Here is a 20,811-nt window from a genome sequence, read left to right as displayed (position 1 = left end):
TACACACTAACCATAAAATTATTTAACAACAAAATAAAGTGAGAGCCTTTCAAAAACTCATTTATGCATACCAGCAAGAACTAAAATTAGCGTAGATCTTAATTTCAGAGAAATATATCCTCTTTGCATCTATAGTTGACCTGATGAATGAACCTGTGATAAAACAAACTAGAGATTTGAGCTGCCAGCAATTCTGATGTATTTCTCCCTAATGCTGGCCAAACTATATTTCATATTTGCATGCAAAGAGCCATGGTTATTTTAGAATCTTGGAGACAGCATAATGTAGAACCGATGAACCTGAGCTTTCAAGCCTAATTCTAAGACTTCTCAGTGGGGTAATGTTGAGGAAGCAGCTCAACATTCCCGAGTCTCAGTGCATCAGCTCCTCCTCAGAGTGTTGTTTTTAATTTATTTATTTAATTTATTTATTTTTGGCCGCGTTGGGTCTTCGTTGCTGTGCGCGGGCTTTCTCTAGTTACGGCGAGCGGGGGCTACTCTTCATTGCGGTGCGCGGGCTTCTCATTGCGGTGGCTTCTCTTGTTGCAGAGCACGAGCTCTAGGCGTGTGGGCTTCAGTAGTTGTGGCATGCGGGCTCAGTAGCTGTGGTGCACAGGCTTAGTTGCTCCGCGGCATGTGGGATCTTCCCGGACTAGGGCTCGAACCCGTGCCCCCTCCACTGGCAGGCGGATTCTTAACCACTGCGCCACCAGGGAAGCCTGAGTGTTGTTTTTAGAAGTAAATGAAAGTACTTAGTACAGTGACTAGCACACTGCAATTTCTAAATAAAGTGATCTATTGTCATTGTTATTATTATTATATGTGTACACATCTAGCTGAATGTAAACCCCAAACACCTTTGATAGCTTTGAGGTTGAGTCACTGAAACACCTCTGACTATAGAGTTCTGCTCTTCTCCCTGGCCAACTAGACACTGTTCTGCTGAAAGTCGGGAGACATGGCATAGTATTGAGAACCTGGTTGCATATTTTATAAGGGTGAAAACATGAAATTAGATGCGTAGATGCTGTTGGCAGATACAGAAAGAGATGCCTATCTTTTTTTATGTGAATTCACTTTATTAAGAATATTTATAATATATATCGTCTTTTAGAGTTAATATGAGACAAGGGAGGGCCGCATCAATCTGTTTGTGTTAAATGCTCCAAAGTTGGAGCTTTAATACAATTATATTGTTTCTAAAATTCAAAGGCTTTCTTTTTTAAAAATTTTTATTGGAGTATAGTTGATTTACATAGACAATTGTTAAAGTCAAAACTGAAGACTTTTTTTCTGGACAAGATAAAGTAACACAGACTGGATTACCTTCTCACCTAAAACAACTAAAAAGACATACGAAGTCTATGGAACAGTTTTGTTTTTTCTTTCCAATTTTTTTACTGTGGTAAAATAGACATAACATAAAATTTAGCATCTTAACCATTTAAAGTGTACAATTCAGTGGTATTAAATACATTCATAATGTTGTGCAACCATCACCACCATCAATCTCCATAACTCTTTTCATCTTGTAAAACTGAAATTCTATATCCATTAAATACTAACTCCCCATGCCCCCCATCCCAGCTCTTGACAACCAACGTTCTACTTTCTGTCTCTATGATTCTGACTACTCTCAGTACCTCATATAAGTGGCATCATGTAGTATTTGTTTAGGAGCAACAATTTTTGCATCAAGCAACAATTTCTGCATCAATATAGGACACTGATCCCTGAGAGAGAGGAAACAAATGAGGTGAGCCCTATGATTACTCCAGCTTTCTGTCCAGAGGGTTTATGTTGCAATGCAGGGAGGGGAACCCAATGAAGCCTGGAGAGAACAGATGTAACCAATAGGAAACAAATAGCAAGATAGTGTCAAGCCCAACCATATTGCTAATCACATTAAATTTAAATTGTTTGATCACCCCAATTAAAAGGCAGAGGTTATCAGGTTGGATTTAAAAAAGCAAGGCCCAATTATATGCTGTCTACAAAAAACCCACTTTAAATATAAACTCAAAAATAAGTTGAAGTTAAAAGCATAAAAGATACACCATTTAACTACTAATCATAAGAAAGTTGGAATCTTCCTATTAATATCAGGCAAAGTAGATTTCAGAACAAAGAATAGTACCAGACATAAAAGAGTTATTTAGTAATAATAAAGGGGACTATTCATCAAGAAGATATAACAATTCTAGATGTTATGCATCCAATAACAGACCTTAAAGTACATAAAGCAAAAACTGATAGAAATGAAAGAAAAAATAGATAAATTGACAATTATAGTCAGATATTTCAAAACCACTTTCTCAGTAACTGAGAGAACCAGGAGAGAGAAAACTCGTAAGTATACAGAAGATCTGACCAATATTATCAACCAAGTTGACCTAATTGCCACTTATGGAATACTCCACCCACCAACAGCAGAATACACATTATTTTCAAGTGCAAATGAAACATAAAACAAGATAGAGCATATTCTGGGCCATAAAACATGTCTCAATAAATTTAAATGAATTAAATCATACAAAGTATGCTTTCTGAGCAATACAAAATTAAATTAGTAGTTGATAACAAAAAGATATCTGGAAAATCCCAATATATTTAGAAATTAAATGTAATACTTATAAATAACCCCTATAAATGCCTATATTAGAAAAGAAGAAATTTTCTTAACTCAATGACTTAAGTTTCCATCTCAGAAATCAGAAGGCAAAATAAACCCTGAAAGAAACAGAAGAAAACAATAAAGACAAAAGCAAAAAAAAAAAAAAAATTAAAAGTAAAAATTCAATAGACAAAATCAATGAAACTATAAGTGGGTTCTTTGAGAATGTCAATAAAATTGATAAATCTCTAGAAAATCTATCAAGAATAAAATGAGAGAGAACATACATTATCTATATCAGGAATAAGAGAGCTGATATAACCTCAAGATCTACAGACATTCAAAGGATAAGGGAATATTATCAAATTTATGTCAATAAAATTGATAGCATAGATTAAATAGAAAATTTTCCTAAAAGATACAACCTACTCGAAAGCTAATTCAAAAATAAAATATCTTGAATAGCCTTATATTTATTAAAGAAATTGAATCTGGAGTTAAAAGTCTTCTCACAAAAAAATGCTTCAAATCCAGATGACTTCCCGGGTGAATTCTATTAAATAATTTAGGAAGAAATAATAGTCACTCTATTTTTCTTGAAAATTGAAGAGGAAGCATTATTTCTCAATTCATTCTATGAGGCCAGTATTACTCTGATCCCAAAATCAGAAAAAAAAATTATAAGAAAACTACAGTCCAATGTTCCTCATGAACATAGATGCAAAAGTTCTTAACAAAATTCTTAGCAAATTGAATCTGGCAATATATAAAAAGTATGTCAAGATTTTCCCAGGAGTTTGGGATTGACATGTACAAACTGCTATATTTAAAACAGATAACCAACAAGGACCTACTACTATATAGCACAGGGAACTCTGCTCAATATATTATAACAACCTAAATGAGAAAAGAACTAGAAAAAGAATAGATACATGTATATGTATACCTGAATCACTCTGTTGTACACCTGAAACTAACACAACATTGCTAATCAACTACACTCCAATATAAAAAAAAAACTATATTTCAATAAAAAATTTTTTAAAAGACTTTCTCAGGAATAAAATTCGGTAAAACGTTCAGAAATCAATCCATGTAACTCACCATATTTACAGATATAAAGAAAAAACAAAGCAAAAACAAATGATAATTTCAATAGATGCAGAAAATTCATCTATGTACATCAAGAACTCATCATATTTTACTGTCTAAATATATGCTCTTTATTGTGTGTCAGTTATACCTCAACAAACTATAAAAAACGAAGTGCAGAGAACAATTTTGAACTCCAATAAAGAAAAAGACCAAACTACATTTTTTGTCTACTTAAAAGCAAATGCAAGGATTATATGGTTGGTTGGAAAAAGGCACACCACTTTTTAATCAATTAGGCAGAACTCACTAAACGTGTAGAATCTTAAAGAATCATCCAGTGTTGCCCACTCCTGACACAGCAGGTAATTCTGAACTCTCTGAAGGTGACAGTACTCTTTTAGTGAGCAGCTAGGACACCACCGTATTTTCTGGTAAGTAATTCAAAACTTTTCTTTAATGGAAACCTAGCTTCTTTGTAAAAATAAAACCAACTCACGCACCAAAAAAATGGAAGGAAATTGCCTCAGCTTACCTGTTTTTGTTAGAGGGTGGCTGACTAGCTGCCGAATTACACTGTTTTCTGATGACCTCAAAAGTAGCACAATATCAGTTGGAAAAGTGTCTCTATTTTTAGCTAAGAACCCACTTGCATTATAGATGACCTGTTGATAAAGTATGTTATCATCATTGTCACAATCAATGTCATCACCCTCATCCTCAGCAGCAGCAGCGGCATCATTATCATTACCAATAGATATTTATTGAGAGCTTACCTAGCTCTAAGTGACAGGTACACAAAGATTTACAAAGGTAGTCCCTTACAACTTGGTTGGAAAAGTGAACCTCTCCAGGCTTACATTATATCTTTTCAGAGAAAAATCTGTGTCATACTGATTGTATTTGGGTTGAAATAATCAAAGAGGTTTGATTCCTCCCATTTATTATATCATGTTGGAAATTTTGTGGGTCTCCCTTCTCTATTTGGAGGGTTGGGGCCACCAAGGTATTCTCCTTTCTATGATCACTGATTCACCTGCAGTGAAAAGGCTTTTATAGATTTAGTCTCAGTAGTAGTGTGGTCTAAATACACTGTAGGTGTTTGTGTTTCTGGCACTTCTAAATAATTTTAAGATTTTTAAAGATCAATGTAACCCAAAGATTTTTGTAGGATGGTCCAATGTGGCTGTTGTTATGGACTGAATTGTGTCCCTCCAAAATTAATATGTTGAAAATCTAATCCCCAATGTGACTGTATTTTGGAAACAAGGTCTTTAAGGAGGTAATGAAGGTTAAATGAAGTTTACTGTAAGAGTGAGGCTCTAATCCCACAGGACTAGTGTTCTTAGAAGAAGAGGAAGATACACCAGAGATCTCTTTCTCTCCCTCATATGTACACAGAGAAAAGGCCATATGAAGGCACTGGGAGAAGGCAGCTAACTGCAAGCCAGGAAACAGGCCTCACCAGATGTGCTGGCACCTTGATCTTGGCCTTCTAGCCTCCAGAACTGTGAGGAAATAAATTTCCATTGTTTAAGACACCCAGCCTGTGGTATTTTTGTTATGGCAGCCCAAGAAGACTAATACAGTTGTTAAAAATAACTGGATAGGGCTTCCCTGGTAGTGCAGTGGTTAAGAATCCGCCTGCTAATGCAGGGGACACGGGTTTGAGCCCTGGTCCGGGAAGATCCCACATGCCGTGGAGCAACTAAGCCCGTGCGCCACAACTACCGAGCCCACGTGCCACAACTACTGAAGCCCGCGCGCCTAGAGCCTGTGCTCCACAACAAGAGAAGCCACCGCAGTGAGAAGCCCGCACATCGCAACAGAGTAGCCGCCACTCGCCACAACTAGAGAAAGCCCGCGCACAGCAACGAAGACCCAACGTAGCCAAAAATAAATAAATTAATTAATTTTAAAAGAACTGGATAAAATGATCATAGGAAATTCTTAACGAATATTTTAAAGTAGGCTTATTTGGAAAATCACATGCTGAAAATCATGAGAAAGGTTATAACTGTAATATTTAAGGTAGATTTTGTTTTCAATGACAAAAGTCTGGACTACTGACTGACACAGAAGTTCTACTAGACTAGAATGCTCGGGGTTCTGTGGTATTTTATTTTGTTTGTATATGTCTATGAATTCCTTCTTGATTTGAATATCTTCTTAGTCCTCCAATATTTATAACATCATTGTGAGGGAAAGACCCGTTATTCTCTACAGAAGGGAAAGAAACTGTCTCCTGGGTTTCTTTCCATATGTAGGATGGCATATCTGAGGTTTGTTCTGGTGTAGGAAGTGTATCCACCAGTGCATAAACACTGCTTCCTCTGACTGCATGACAGTCCATCAGTTAATTCTAACTAATCAGCTCAGGGATCTGGCCGTAACTCCAGCCTGGTACCTTCTCTTGTTGGGAAGGAGGAGAGACAAAGGCTGCCATGGACAGAGAAGCAACTCAAGTCTGAAGAAGGCAGTTTATATAAAAGGTTCTCAGCTATCATTAAAAGAAGAAAAAAATAGGTACCCATTGGCAGCCAACCACATGCCAAGCCACACCTTAGGATCAGAAAGATGGACTCTTTATATCATTACAGCCATCTATAAATATTTTGGGCCATAATTTTCATGGCCTTATTATTCAATGAAAGACTAAAGAGAAACTCAGTTATAATGTTTCAGAGTTCTTACCTTTCCTGCATAATGGTGAATTCCGAAACTAAGTTCCATTCTTTTAGGCCTCCAGAAGTACTGTGATTTCAGATTACCTTCAAATTTTTCTGTAGAAAAAAATTTAACTCCAATATCAAGCATGTAGGAGGGCCTCAAAAAATACCGATGGACAGAATCATCTCTTTCACCATAAAATGGAAAATGTGCAGTGAATAAACACAGAAAATTTTATATAGTTATTACATGCAGATTTGTAATATAATTATAAATGGTAAGGCAAAACTGGAGATCATGAATTTTACCATTCCAATATGATTTAGGTCAGCAGGTCTCAAACCTTAGCAAGCATCAGAATCACCTGGAGTGTTTGTTAAAATAGAGTGCTGGGTCCCACCCCCAGAGTTTCTGACTCAATAGGTCTGGAGTGGGATCCAAAAATTAACATTTCTAGCAAGTTCCCAGGGGATGCTGATGTTCCTGGCCTGGGGACCCCATTTTAAGAACCACTGGTACAGAGGAAGGAAACTAAGTACTTGAGATTGTCCAGAGAGCTTTGTGAAACACAGCTGGATGTGAAGCCATGAGCCTAGAAATTTGGTATTTTGGTTCTCTTTTTTATAAGAAGAGCTATAGGCTGTTATTGATTACATAGGAAACACAATAGGATCACACAGGCATTTCTACAACAGTTTTACCAGCACAAGTTCTCTGCTATTTCATGTCCTAGAAGGTACATTTTAACATCAAAATCAAGGGACTAGTATGAAATGATTTCCCCACCATGTTGGGGTTATTTTCTTTTCCATCTAGTATCGTCCAACTAGAGGAGAGAACAGGCAATCAGTGAGTCAGATAAATGACGAGAACATCACAGATGAATTTATTTCCTCCCTGTTAGGCATCTCATTTCCAATTCTGGAGCTGTCCTTTTGCCCTGTCCTCCAATTTCTAGTTTTGGGCTGGATAATTACTAAGGTCATTTCTAACATAAAATCCTATGACTGGGGCTCTACCATAATACAAGAAGAAGTCCAATATTGAAACTTGTTTAATTCGTCACTAAATATTTCACCCTATTATAAACATTCACTGGTCTAGGTATTAGATCCAAAGCCTCTTCCTCAACGTTAGATATGCAGGCTTTGTCACAGCAATACTCTACTAGATATTTTAAAAAAATTTTTTTAAATCATTCATAATTACATGACAGTATTACATGAAAACTATGTAGACATACTGAATTTAAAACTCACCTACAAGAGTTTGGTCGGTGGCCTTGGGAAATCTACACTCTTCATCGAGGAGGGACAGTAAACCCATTGGCTTCTGCAGAAACATATCTAGGAGAGGCCGGTTATCTTCGTATTCAATAACTCTAGCATCCACATCTTCATTTAGGTATTCATTCTATAACGGGACATGATATGTATAGGAACACTTAAAATTTTGTGAACAACATGTAACTTGGCAGCAATTACCTAAAATTCTACTTTACACATATTATAAAAAATTACTCCCTATGACCTTGCCCTTAAACTGAGGGTATCATTTTATTTCTCTCTCCCCAGAAGTGCTAGTTCATTAAAGTTAGCACTGATGATACTCAGGGTAGGAATAAAAAGTTTCTCGCTTCTAGACTAGAATTACAGGATCTCAAGTTTTCCAGATGCAGGAGACTATGTTGTTAATGGGCAGTAATAAAATCCTGTTCCAGAATTGATAGAATATGAATTAGGTACATCTTAGGGTTACACTTCCCCCAGTTTAAGCCTTTTATCTAAATTCAGAAATGCTGGATCTCTCAAGAACATAGTTTTTCAGTCATGATGACATTTACATTGTTTGGGGTGAACGGCTGTGGGTCAAGGAACAACCAATGGCTGGAGAACCAAGAACACGTAGGCTCCCATCTGGGCTCTGCCACCTGACTAGCCATATAGTCCTCTGGAATTTTCTTACTCTTTAAACTTCTGCTTTTTCATCTACTAAACAGAAGTAACAATCTCCATCTAACAAAGTAATAATACATGGTACATTAGTGATCATTTGTGGTGGAGTATAATATAAAATGCATAAAATAAAAACAATAATTACTGTAAGATGTTGGTACCAGCACAACATAGATACTGATGATCTATTTTACAAAAAGGACAAGAAGAATTGTGCTGCAGCTTTGCTTCTATGACTTTTGCCTTCATACTGGGTCCCCCTCACCCCCAGTGCTGCAATGTGTAAAAGACAGGACATCGACGACCTCTGAACTCGGACTTGTAGTGATGCTTACATGGAGGGTTCCCCCCAATTTCTCAGGTGATAAAGCAACTATTACTGGGGAAGTGTATCAAATAATTACTGACTGGGGAAGAATGCCCTGCACCATTCACAAACGGAAGTTACAGGCTACTTTCATTACCATTTTAATATGTTCTTTAATTCATTAAATATTTTCACTGAACACCTTAGAATAAGGCACTGTGATGGGTGATAAAAAGATGTTTAAAGCAAACTCTCTGTCCTCAGTGAATTTAAGATAAAACTTGAGTGATTAGCTTTGTAAATAAATACCCAAAATGCAAGGTAACACAGGATAGATAAATGCTAGATAGATAAATGTACTATAGGAGTTCAGAGAAAGAGAATTTATTTCTGGGATCTTCATGGATGAATTTAGCCAATGGCAGGTGGGGCATTTAATAAGCCAAAGTTTTAATCTCTACTTTTGGGGCCTTATAAAATTGAAATCACAGTCAAGAGTGTCACCAGGAAAAAAAGTAATTGTATATTTTTAAATAAAACAAAATCTAATATGTAAAAATGAGGCAGAACCTACTGGTCTAAAAGTTAGATCACCTGAAAGACATTCAGTTTACCCAGTACAAAAAATGGAAACAACGTTTGAAGTTTCACAGCTTTTTCACTTGAAGGTAACCTTGGGAGATGTACACAGACCTAGAATTACGTGACTGTCAGACACATTATGCTGACAGCATATTATAGCTTAAATGGCAACTGCAAAGTTCAAAAGAGGTTTTGTATATTTTCTATGATAAGTGTTCAAGGTTATGGTCTAAATCAATGCATTTGTCACTTCTATTTGCCTGTGTCAAAATCCACTGAGTGCTTTGGTGGCAGGTCATACAGAGCAGAGTAACTTGGGAAACAATGGGCTTAGACCTTTAAGATACTTGTTAGTATCTCCAGGCAAACCAATGGAGAAAAAATGCTGTTACTCAGGATTTACAAAGCACTCACTTTTAGTAAAGTTATCATGCCTAAAACAACCTATTATGTATTTTTATGGCCGTAATGATTTCAAAATGTTCAGTTGTTTTTAAGTATATGTGGAGAAATGTAGCTCATGTAACTACTCAGAAAGTCCTCTGCTATGTCCTGTACATTAAACAAATACATTTAAAGCAGATGAGTAGAGCTGTTAACTACAGTAAAGCTGAGCTGTTGAACATATATAATCCCTACTCTGTTGAGATGCCCCCAATTCCCTTTTGAAAAAGGGATCATTTTAAGTATACATCAAGGAGAAAGGAAGTGAGAAGCCGTGGGTGTTAGAAAACCTCACGCCTGAAACAAGATCTCCTTGTTCTGCATTGAACTTTGAGTGTGAGGCGTGGAAGGACATAGCAGTAAGAAAGCCTATGGAAGATGCATCCACAGCTATGGCCTCAACAACAAGCTTAAATACCTCGGGCCAAAGCGTCACCCCAGGAGGGATTTGAGATTATTACCTTGAGTCCTCAGACTCACACAGCAGCGTGGGAGGGTGGCCACCATAAGCTGATAGAGCTGCAAGTTTCCACATGCTCCTAGGCAGGTGAAAATGCAAGCGTGGACTGTTGGTGTGTGGATCACCAACACAGTAAAGGCTCCACGCATATCACTCAGGTCTCACTCCCTCAGAGAGCCCCTTCCCCGTCTCCTGGTCTGATCCAGCAATACCCATTCCTCCACTGGTCACTCTCTATCCCTGCCCTGTCCCAGCCACCATGCTTTAAATTATTTCACAGTATTTCTGCATCTTCACTTATCCTCCCTCTCTCTCATTAGAATGAAAACTCCATGAGGACAGGGACTTTTATTCCCCTGTGTACCCTTTCCCTCTGTATCTAGGGAGACTTGGGTGTGTTAAATAAATTACAAATGAATGAATGAAGCTCTGAGTGACTCTCCTGGGAAATTATCTTCTTTCTCCTACCCCAGCTTTATTGAAATAGAATCGACACAGAACATTGTGTAAGTTTTAGGTGTACAATGTCTTGATTTGATACACTTATATACTGAAAAATGATGACCACAATAGGTACCTAACAACTACATCCCATCACATAATTACCTCTTTTTTTTTTTTTCGGTGAGAACATTTAAGATCTATTCTCTTAGGAACTTTCAAGTATACACAGTATATAGGCAGCCTAGCAGACTGCATCATCATGTAAAGGATAGACAGGTCTTACCTATTCCCCCCAAAGCACCACGTTATCATTTTACTGTTGGAGAATATGTTTTTACTACCATCTGATAGTTTTGGCTAAGTCTGAAGTTTCAAAAAGAGCTTCCTGAAATCAAGGTTTCAATCAAGGAGTTTGGCTTATATGGTATTTTCTTTCATGCAAGATGGGTATATGCAGTAACAGGGCACACTGAAGTCTCACAGTGAACTTGCACCTGGGAAATGAAGCCATATCCTTCTCATGTAGGTAAGTCCATTACCTGACACTGCTCCACAGTTTTAGGTATTTTAGAATCTGGAAATATTTTAACAGTTGGTTTAGATGATCCTCAATATTTATTCTCCTGTGTTTGCTGTTTCAAGTCATAATCACTATCTCTTATTTTTATAAGTTTAGTCCACTTTTTAATGATTCTCTCTGCTTCAAGTCATGGGAGAAGAATGAATGGGATTTATATCAGATGGTATTTGCAGTTCACCTAGGTTTGTGGCACTGTCTCTGTGTAGATCATTGCAGACGATGCTACATAGTGAAATTCCTTGAACATTTGTGGAGCGCCTGCCATGTGTATATTTAGGGGCAGGTGGGACTGGGGAAGGTAGAAATAAAGGTGAAAAAGGTAGAGTTCCTGACCTTTAGAGTGTAGCAAGAACGCTCTCTGCCTTTCCATTCCAAACTTTAAGTTACATCCTAGGATTTCTTTGCTTTTGCTATGTTCTCTTTTTCAGTTGTTCCATCTCCTAGGTCCATATCCTTCCTGTTAGGTGGTCTCTAAGCTCTCCAGCTGTCACGGTCCCTGTCACCACTGCCACCTGCCTCAGTGTTACTGTTCTCTCCAGTCTCCTTCCTTCCAGACGTATGTTGATTCTCCTTGGTCTTTCATGCGAAAATACTGTCTCTCTCTCTTTTCCCTCCCCTCCTTCCTCTCTCCCTTCTTCCTTCTTTCTTTCTTCAACTAGATGGAGCATGTTTTCTTCTGTACAAGAGAATACTTTGTTAGTTCCTTGTTTCTTCCGAACTTCGCTCATTTGTTTGTTCGTGAGAATATCCTGGATGGGTATCAGAAGACCCAGATTCTGGTCCTGGCTTTGGTTAACCAGCCTGTAACATTGGGCAAGTCACAGGGAGTCATTTGTATCTATGAAATATAAATGATCTATTTAGGTTTCTTCTGGTTCTAACATTTCAAAATGTCAAAACTGCCTGACTGTGTTGTGAAACTCAATGAATATATGAATAAACGTTCTGTTGACAGAACACTGACAAGGGGGAAGAAGCCACATACATATTTATTCCCTGACGCCTGTCTTTTAGTAAAAGAATTCCTACTCACCAGCTGCTCATATGAGTGTACACATTCATGAAAATACTGCCCGCATGGAAACCATTGAGAAGTTACTCACTCTAAGAGAAAGGCTTTATAGGTTGAAAATCTAGGACTTAGGGTGTTATCAGTACTCAAGGTGAACTGAGTATGTTTATTATAGTGAAAAACGAAATTTTGTCACTTTTTATCTTGAAATAATTTCAAACTAACAGAAAAGTGGCAAGAACAGTACAAAGAATTCCCATGTACCCTTTACCCAAATTCCCCGATTTCTAGCATTTTACTGCATTTGCTTTATCATTTGCTCTTTCTATATATACATATTATTTTTAGTAATAACATTTTACTGAAGTAGCTAAGTATTAAAAAAAAAACTAAAAATGAAGAAAGCACAGTGGTAAATATACATGCTGTAAAAATCTGAACTCTTGATGTTAAGTAAAATTTATGATTGGAAATCTATTTCTTTTGATATTTTCTATTCAAAGCTTGTATCAATGGTCTCGTTCATTTTTACGTTAATAGCAAGCTGAAGAGAATGTTGATCATCATTCATTTGAAATGACATAGGTCATTAATTCAGAATTTGACAAGTAAACTAATGAAAAAGTATTTTGCATAATTCCTAATAAAATATACATGTTATATTTTACATATATTTAAGAACTTTGGAGAAAGGACATTTAAATGATGCTCTCTAGAAGAGCTTCCTTTTTCAGAAAAAGAGATATATACATTTTGAGATGAAAAGTTTCACCTAGTCACTTTTTGTATGTGGTACCTAACCTTGAAAAGTCTTTAAAAGCCATAAAGGATTTTACAAATTTATATTCTATTGACAGGTATTGGTTTAGGATAAGCAGGAATTTCAGACGACATGTAGTTTTCTATACGCCGGGATCTCTTTCACCTTAAACTATTTTTGCTTTACTGTCTTGTCTATGTCTTTACCAAAAAATTTTATTTCAGTTTGTCAATACTATGTTCTAACCCTACATGTAGAAAACTATAGTAACTGTATACGGATTGATGCTCCTATAGTAACCGTATATGGACTGATGCTCCTCACTGTATATTTCACTCAAAATTATTTTTAATCATAATTAAGAGATTTTTAAAAATATTATCAAATTGTCAAAATAAGTACCACAAATCCCCACATCACATTCAGGGTGTTGGCCAACTTCATTGATAGAAAAGAAGCAGACTGAGTGCAGCATGGGTGTTGAGGGAGGGACGGGGAGGACCCAGGAGCCCAGAAGGCTGCCTGCGGGAGCCAGAGAGGGAGGGTGGCCCGCTCACAGCCAGGAGAGGCTGCAGGGATGTGCCACGTGTATCTACTCATTTGGGTACCAGCTTCCATACTCACTTAGTAGGTGAGAAGTTTAAGGAACATTTGTGTGTGATCTCAAACAGCAGCCTAAAACTTGGCCAAGCATTTATAAAGGAAGATTTATTGCATCCCAAGGGTTTCTTAAATGTACAGCTGTCTTAATGCTTAAGGAAAATGCCTGTACAATTGCCTTTATCCCTTGGAGAGCTCACATAAGACAAATGCCACGACCATCACACACATATGGCGCGTGCAATAGGGAAGAAAGCTGGATATAAGATAAAAATTCACACTTTGCAAGCAAAACAATTTGAAGACATTTATAAGGGGTTTGTTTCGAATTACCCACTTATTTTTTTTACCAGATGACTGATTCTTTTTACTTTATGATGACAAAAAACGTTGCAAGTATAGATACTATGTAATTGAACGAATCTTTGTTCTTTGTAATTGCCACAAATTATGTGTTGGAGCCCACATTCAAATCCTCAAAAGCTTTAAACTTTAGGATATGAACAGATGGAGATAAAATTCATACACATCAGTTTCTGCGAGAAGCCAGAGCCATAACTGCAGTTATTGTTTCCATTACATGTTGTAAATAGCTTCCTGATTATAAAATGACTTCTGACTTTTAATTTTAAACCCATGAGTGCATATATAAATTATATATATATATATGTATGCTTATCTTTTAGCAAAACAAATATTAATAGCTCATTTTAAAAACAAACTTTAGGGACTTCCCTGGTGGTGCAGTGGTTAAGAATCCACCTGCCAATGCAGGGGACACGGGTTTGAGCCCTGGTCTGGGAAGATCCCACATGCTGCGGAGCAACTAGGCCCGTGCACCACAACTACTGAGCCTGTGCTCTAGAGCCCGCGAGCCACAACTACTGAGCCTGTGTACCACAACTACTGAAGCCTGTGCACCTAGAGCCGGTGCTCTGTAACAAGAGAAGACACCACAATGAAAAGCCTGCACGCCACAACTAGAAAGATGCCCTCGCAGAGCAATGAAGACCCAATACAGCCAAAAAAAAAAAAAAAAAGCAAAAAACTTTAGTTCAGTTAACAATCAGAAAAATGTGCTGCACTAATGGATCAGAAAGCTTATCCTAGGTAGAGATAGGCATATGAGGAAGGAGAGTGAATCTTCAGGATTCTAGAACAATGCTTTGTAGTATCATACATCAGTTCTGGGTCTAAAGAACAGTGGCATTGATTCCAATTCAAACTCATGCCCGTGGGGGACTGATCCATGGTTCCTGTTCACGGAGCTCCCTTTCCTATGGAAGAAAACCAGAAAATAAGCAAAAACAAACCCAACAAAAGCAAAATCTTGGCTACAAAGTACCATGGAGATTCAGTGTGAGAGCTATTTCGAAAAGATGCCTCCCTTATTAGAAATGCGATGGCTTGTTTGCTGCTCTTTGGGCTGCTAATTAAAAGCTTTTTGAAAAATATGGAAGTAAACAATGTGCATAAAATAATGCTATACAAATCAAATAGGGAAGGCTGAAATATGAATACTCTATTTGTGGAATTAATAAAGTTGACAGAAAAGTATACACTTTTCAGTTGCAACTTATTTAGCAGAGTTTGACTGAGTCTTGAATTTTAAACGATTACAACCATACTCCTCATCACCTATTTGCAGGGGAAGGGACAGAGATTATTAACTAATTTTCAAACTACTGTTTTCAGACATAAACTGTTCCTTTAAATTTCATTAAAGTCAAATGGTTCTTCTAGTGCTGTAAAAGTATGGAAGCTTCAAATGTTATATTCAAATATTAGCTTCAAATGAAATATCAAACCAGACAATTTTCAGGAGCTATGTATTATACACATTAGAAAAACACTACTACTCTAGACTTATTGTCTTAGACGTTCTAAATATCTAGATAGTAAGAAGAAAAAAAGATACAAGTTCTGGATGCTCTTGGTTGTGGGTTGAGATTATGAGGAATATAATTTACGTCCATAGAAAAGTAAGTTTTGAGAAGAAAAGAGGCATAGCTGCCAGTGAGTTAAAAATGAGGTTCCCAGGGACTTCCCTGGTGGCCCAGTGGATAAGACTCCGCACTCCCAATGCAAGGGGCCCACGTTCGATCCCTGGTCAGGGAACTAGATCATGCATGCTGCAACTAAGAATTTGCATGCCACAACTAAGGAGCCTGCATGCCGCAACTAAGACCGCGTGCAACCAAATAAATAAATAAATAAATATTTTTTTAAAAAATGAGGTTCCCAGATTTAGAAATATGTTTCAAAAGGTATACAAATGGTTAGTTGGAGGCAACCATTCTGAGAAACAAAACTATCCACTCAACAAACTATGGATTAGGTTACTATCATAAAGTCTTTCACTAAACATGTTTTACTGTAGTCTGTTGATTATGGTTTTAATAGAAAGTAATAGGAAAATTATATTCAAAATACCTTCATAACCAACCTTACTGTACATCACATGCAAACAGAACTGGGGCAAAAATAGGAAACGCCTTTAGCCAAACTTTATGTCCCAATGTTGTAGGACTGTCGATAAAGATAATATTTGTTGATTAAAGCAGAACCAGAGTGGTTTCATCTGTGAAGATGCTACCCAAGGCTTGTGTCTTGCTCAGATTTGACAGATCATTTGTATGTCCATGAAACTGAGAACATTACGTCTTCCTGATAAGCAATAATGGCTTTACTAAGCGAAGGAGCTCTTAGGTCAAACCTATGATTACATTTCACCAGAAGAAGTGTGACCATGATTTTAAGTAATGATTTGGCTTAAGTAGCTGTTTCTTATGTATAGAAATTGGTGTAAATGTGCTCTCTTTATCTGTGGTAGCTAATACATACAGCTACATAAGCATTTCTCAGTTACAATTTTTGCTTTCACACGTAAGTGACAGAGTGAAAGAAAAAAAAACCAAACAGGTACACACACATGTTAAAATCAACAGAATCTCTGACTATTCCTGGGTCCACCAGATCACAGATTCCCTGAACTGATCACTCAGCTGCCAATGCTTGGTCCGTAAGATTATGAAGTAGGGATGCTTGGGTCATTACCCTAGGAAGACACTTGAAAGGACTGGGAATGGCCTTAATTCCTCAAAGTGCTTTGCATAATCTTGGATCCTAGTTGCATTTTTAATTTGTTGGGGCAATTCTGACTTGGTTTTGTCTTGAAAGCTTCTCAAGGATATTTTTAAAAGAGCCATATTAGAGTAGTTTCATTTGTAGCAAGCCCAAAGACAAAACAATTAAGAGCATTAGGATGATGAATGAAATTCAAAGCTATCAATCAAAGTGAACTGTAAACTACAATTTTATAAAAAAGTGAAAAGCAAATAATTATTGCAAGATATGTACACTGGTTTAAAGGGTAGTTCCAATAAAATCAGGTTCTAACCTCAACCCCCCAAAGAGAAGAATAATAGAAGTCTGCTAACACAAGTTGTTAATTAATTAATCAGATGAGGAAATACACAAAGATGTACCTGGTCCCATGAAGCAAGAAATCCTAATAGATCCCTATCAAAAAGTCCAAACTAAAAAAAATTTACTTATTTCAATTTCTGGTTAGAATGGATTCTGTGAACATTGTGAGTCATTAAAGCAAGATGACATTGATTAATAAATATGTATTGAGCATTTGCTATATGTCAGGCTCTGAAGATACAAAAAGAATACACAATCCCACAATCCTTGACCTCAAGGAGTCTTCAGCCTAAGTGAGAGAGAGCAAAAATGGAAACTAAATACTGTGATGTCAAATGTCAAATGTTTTTACTGGAGCATAGAGGAGGGAGGAATAAGAATAAGTCTCACTGATTTTTTGGATTTCAGAAATGAGAAATGAAATGTAACATAACATTTTTGGCTTGAGTAAGCTGGTAGATAGAGATGCCATTCTCTAAGAAAGAATATAAGTGGGAAGGAAAGATGATGAGTTCAATTCTGGATAAAGTTCTGGAAGCTGTCCTAATCAGGAGAGGTTTAGAGAGAGGCATGGGTTGGAGGTGAGGACTGGAGCATCCCTAGCATTTAGGGAGTAGTTGAAATATTGGAAATAGATTCTTGCCTAGTGAATATAAGAAGAGGTCAAAAATAGAACTCATTGAGAGCTAGCATTTAGGGCAGTAATTGGCTGCACATTGGAACAGACTGGGAACCTTTAAAGAATAGTGATAGCTAGGTCTCATTCGAAGATATCTGACTTAATTGGTCTGGGATAGGATCTGAGCACTGGGATTTTACTCAAGTGATTCAAATATGTAGCCAGGGTTAAGAAACACTGATTTATGGGCTGGTGCAGGAAGAGTAAAGGAGGAACCTATCAAAGAGCAAGAGAAACAGAAAGCGTGTTAGGGATGACAAAAGAGGGATTTTCCAGAAACAGGAACCTGTCCACAGGGTTGACAATAATGTGGAGACTAAAATGTTTCTGATACTAACGACTGATGAGATTAAGAAGGGCCCTTCCAGTAGCCAGATACTATGGACTCAATGTACCCAGGTGGGGAAGAAATCCACACATTACAGTGAATGTTGAATATGTTTTCAAGGAGCCTGGCTATGAAGGGAAAGGGGAGGGCCATGGCTACAGACATAGCAGGCTGGAGAAGGGCTCTGTTTTTAAAGACCTTAAAAGATTTCATCATATAACTAGGCCAAAGGATGGCACTACTGGAGAGGAATGGAGAAGGGGGAGTGGGAGAGGGTGAGAGAACGAGTCTGTGATGAACAAGAATCTGGGGTAGATGAGAGCTGTGCAAACACAGATAAAACCTTAAAGTTATGTCCCTTTTTTGACCTAAGAAATGTCACAATCCAAACATCTTTTGTGCAACCACTGTTTTCAAAATGTGATCTCAAAGTAAATTTGCAATAAGGCTAAATATTTTGAATCAAAAGAGGTTCATGTACCTCTAATTTATCTCAAATTTAAACAAAAACCTCAGTTTTAATCAGTAAACACAAAACAATTTAATATTATTGAAAGGAGAAATAGCACGCTAAATGATATAAAATACGACTATTTCTTTTAGACTTGATTAACTAAATAATTTTAACACTAACGTTTTGCCAAATGCAATTCAAGTGAGTTTCTGACTTTTGAAGCTGAATCATTATTTCACATTGTACTGTGACAAAATTACCGTTTCATGGCATTTACATCAAATCCATTATCTTGCATTCTGCTGCCTAGCAACTGGAATTCTGAAGTTTAATGCATTTTAGATGGATATTTACATTTCAAACAGAATTTCAGCTATGCAGTCTACAGAAAGAGAAAGAGCTAGACACATCTGCTCACTTAAATTTCCAAAGGAAACTTTTTTGTTTGCAAGGACTCAGACCTGCTAAGTTTTGGAGAAGAGTCCAGTGATTTTTGGTGGAGGACACTCAGCATCACGTATCAAGACACACTAAATTCGTACCAGCTTTTTGGCTTGTTTTTGTTTTTATAATGAGCATGTAGAAAAGGAAATATTTTTTTGGTCTTTATTAAATGTTTCAGGCTTTAAATCTATGATTTAGATCCTGCTTCACAGTACAATTCTCCACAGAACACACACACTGCATGCATCTATACTATATATAACAAAGCACCTCAACTTACCTGTTCCCAGGCGAACACATGTTGATTGAAATAAAACTGAATTTGTTCATTTGCAATGTTAATGCACAGCTGCTCAAAGGAATTTTTTTTGAAATTTTCGAAGCCAAATATATCCAGAATGCCAATGCTTAGCTCATCATCATTCCCACTGGAAGATTGAAGAGGCATTATTTTGAGTTCTTATTTATTTTCGTAGGAGGTAATTCAAAGCAGGGTATCTCAGAGTCACTTTTGTGATTTAGCTAAGAAACTACTACCAGAACATAGAGTGAAATTTTTTTCTTTTTTTTATTTAATTTTTTTTTACATCTTTATTGGAGTATAATTGCTTTACAATGGTGTGTTAGTTTCTGCTGTATAACAAAGTGAATCAGCTATACATATACATATATCCTCATATCTCCTCCCTCTTGCATCTCCCTCCCACCCTCCCTATCCCACCCCTCTAGGTGGTCACAAAGCACCGAGCTGATCTCCCTGTGCTATGCGGCTGCTTCCCACTAGCTATCTATTTTATGTTTGGTAGTGTCTATATGTCCATGTGAAAATTTTCTTAATTGAAAAAGTTTCCCTCCACAGAACATTAACTAGGTAGCATTCATTTTAATAGGTAGACAGTATAATATTTTCCTTGTACTACAGAAACTACTCCTAGAACGAGTCATGAATCACAGGGAAAACCTAGCCAGCACTCAAAATATAGTATGAATATGTTCAGTAAAAACCACACCACACACACACACAAAAAAACCATACCACAAAAGCAAAAATTCTGTGAAAGAGTATTTAGTCTCTCATTTTAGGACAGTTAAAACATCCTGCTAAAAATATTTTACTTATTTTAAAGAACTGTCATTTGGTTTTTAATTATACACTCATAATTTTTAATATGGGACGAACAGTAACCTGGAGAAAGATATAAATATATATTAATTTATATCATAATGAAATACTTTACAATACAATTAAATACTATTTCACAATTCAATATTCCAGATGCAATTTCCCCTGTTCCTCCACAATGGCTACCTCTGTTCACTAATTTTGAGGGAGAGAGACTTAAGAACGTTATTCCTCCATGTTCTTAACTCTCTTGGATAGTCTGAATGATACTATGGTGTGGTGTGTATTTTAGTGGAAAAATATCAGTGAATTACATGCCTGAAATGTATATGAAATGGTCTTTTATGCTTAGTAAGCAAGTGTGAAAGAGGTGATCTTAAGGTAGGAATCCACCATATTTTTCACATACAAATTTCTAAAGATTATATAATTTATAGGAGAACAAAGCTTTGGATGTAAATGTAAGGATATATCTCGGCACAATCCCTGGTGTACAGAGAGCACTCAATGGTGGCTGCGATTTCAGATAAGGCACTAGACAGGCTGGAGACTTAAGTTGCATCTTGCATCTGTTATGGTCAGATAACACTACTGTTCACATCTTGCTCTATCACTTATTAGCTATCTAGAGCATTTCTTAACCAAATTTCATTGAAGATCATATGTACCCCTGCTGGGTTATAATGAGAGTTAAACTATGAAAAGAAAGTTTTCCTTTGCCTTGAAAATTTAATTCAATCCCTCAAAACAAAGACAAAGAACGGCTGAATAGACATTCTCTGCAAGTATAAAATGGTATATGCTTCACAGTACACCTTCTAATTAAAAGAACAT

General features: G+C 36.8%; 1 protein-coding gene across 3 annotated transcripts in view; it reads right to left on the bottom strand.

Annotated features, from left to right (window-relative positions):
* The window catches only part of MYO3A (myosin IIIA), a 169,124-nt gene that overhangs the window by 45,343 nt on the left and 102,970 nt on the right, over positions 1-20,811 (bottom strand). For all 3 annotated transcript variants that reach the window (XM_060095468.1, XM_060095470.1, XM_060095469.1), the window contains 4 exons: positions 19,135-19,282; positions 7,636-7,789; positions 6,401-6,489; positions 4,242-4,371 (listed from right to left, as the gene is read on the bottom strand). In XM_060095468.1, coding sequence (XP_059951451.1) covers positions 4,242-4,371; positions 6,401-6,489; positions 7,636-7,789; positions 19,135-19,282 — 521 coding nt within the window. The remainder of the gene's footprint in view (positions 1-4,241; positions 4,372-6,400; positions 6,490-7,635; positions 7,790-19,134; positions 19,283-20,811) is intronic.

This window comes from Mesoplodon densirostris, chromosome 4 (genome assembly GCF_025265405.1).
Source record: "Mesoplodon densirostris isolate mMesDen1 chromosome 4, mMesDen1 primary haplotype, whole genome shotgun sequence".
NCBI classification, from domain to species: domain Eukaryota; kingdom Metazoa; phylum Chordata; class Mammalia; order Artiodactyla; family Ziphiidae; genus Mesoplodon; species Mesoplodon densirostris.
This window is presented reverse-complemented; position numbering and strand designations above follow the sequence as displayed.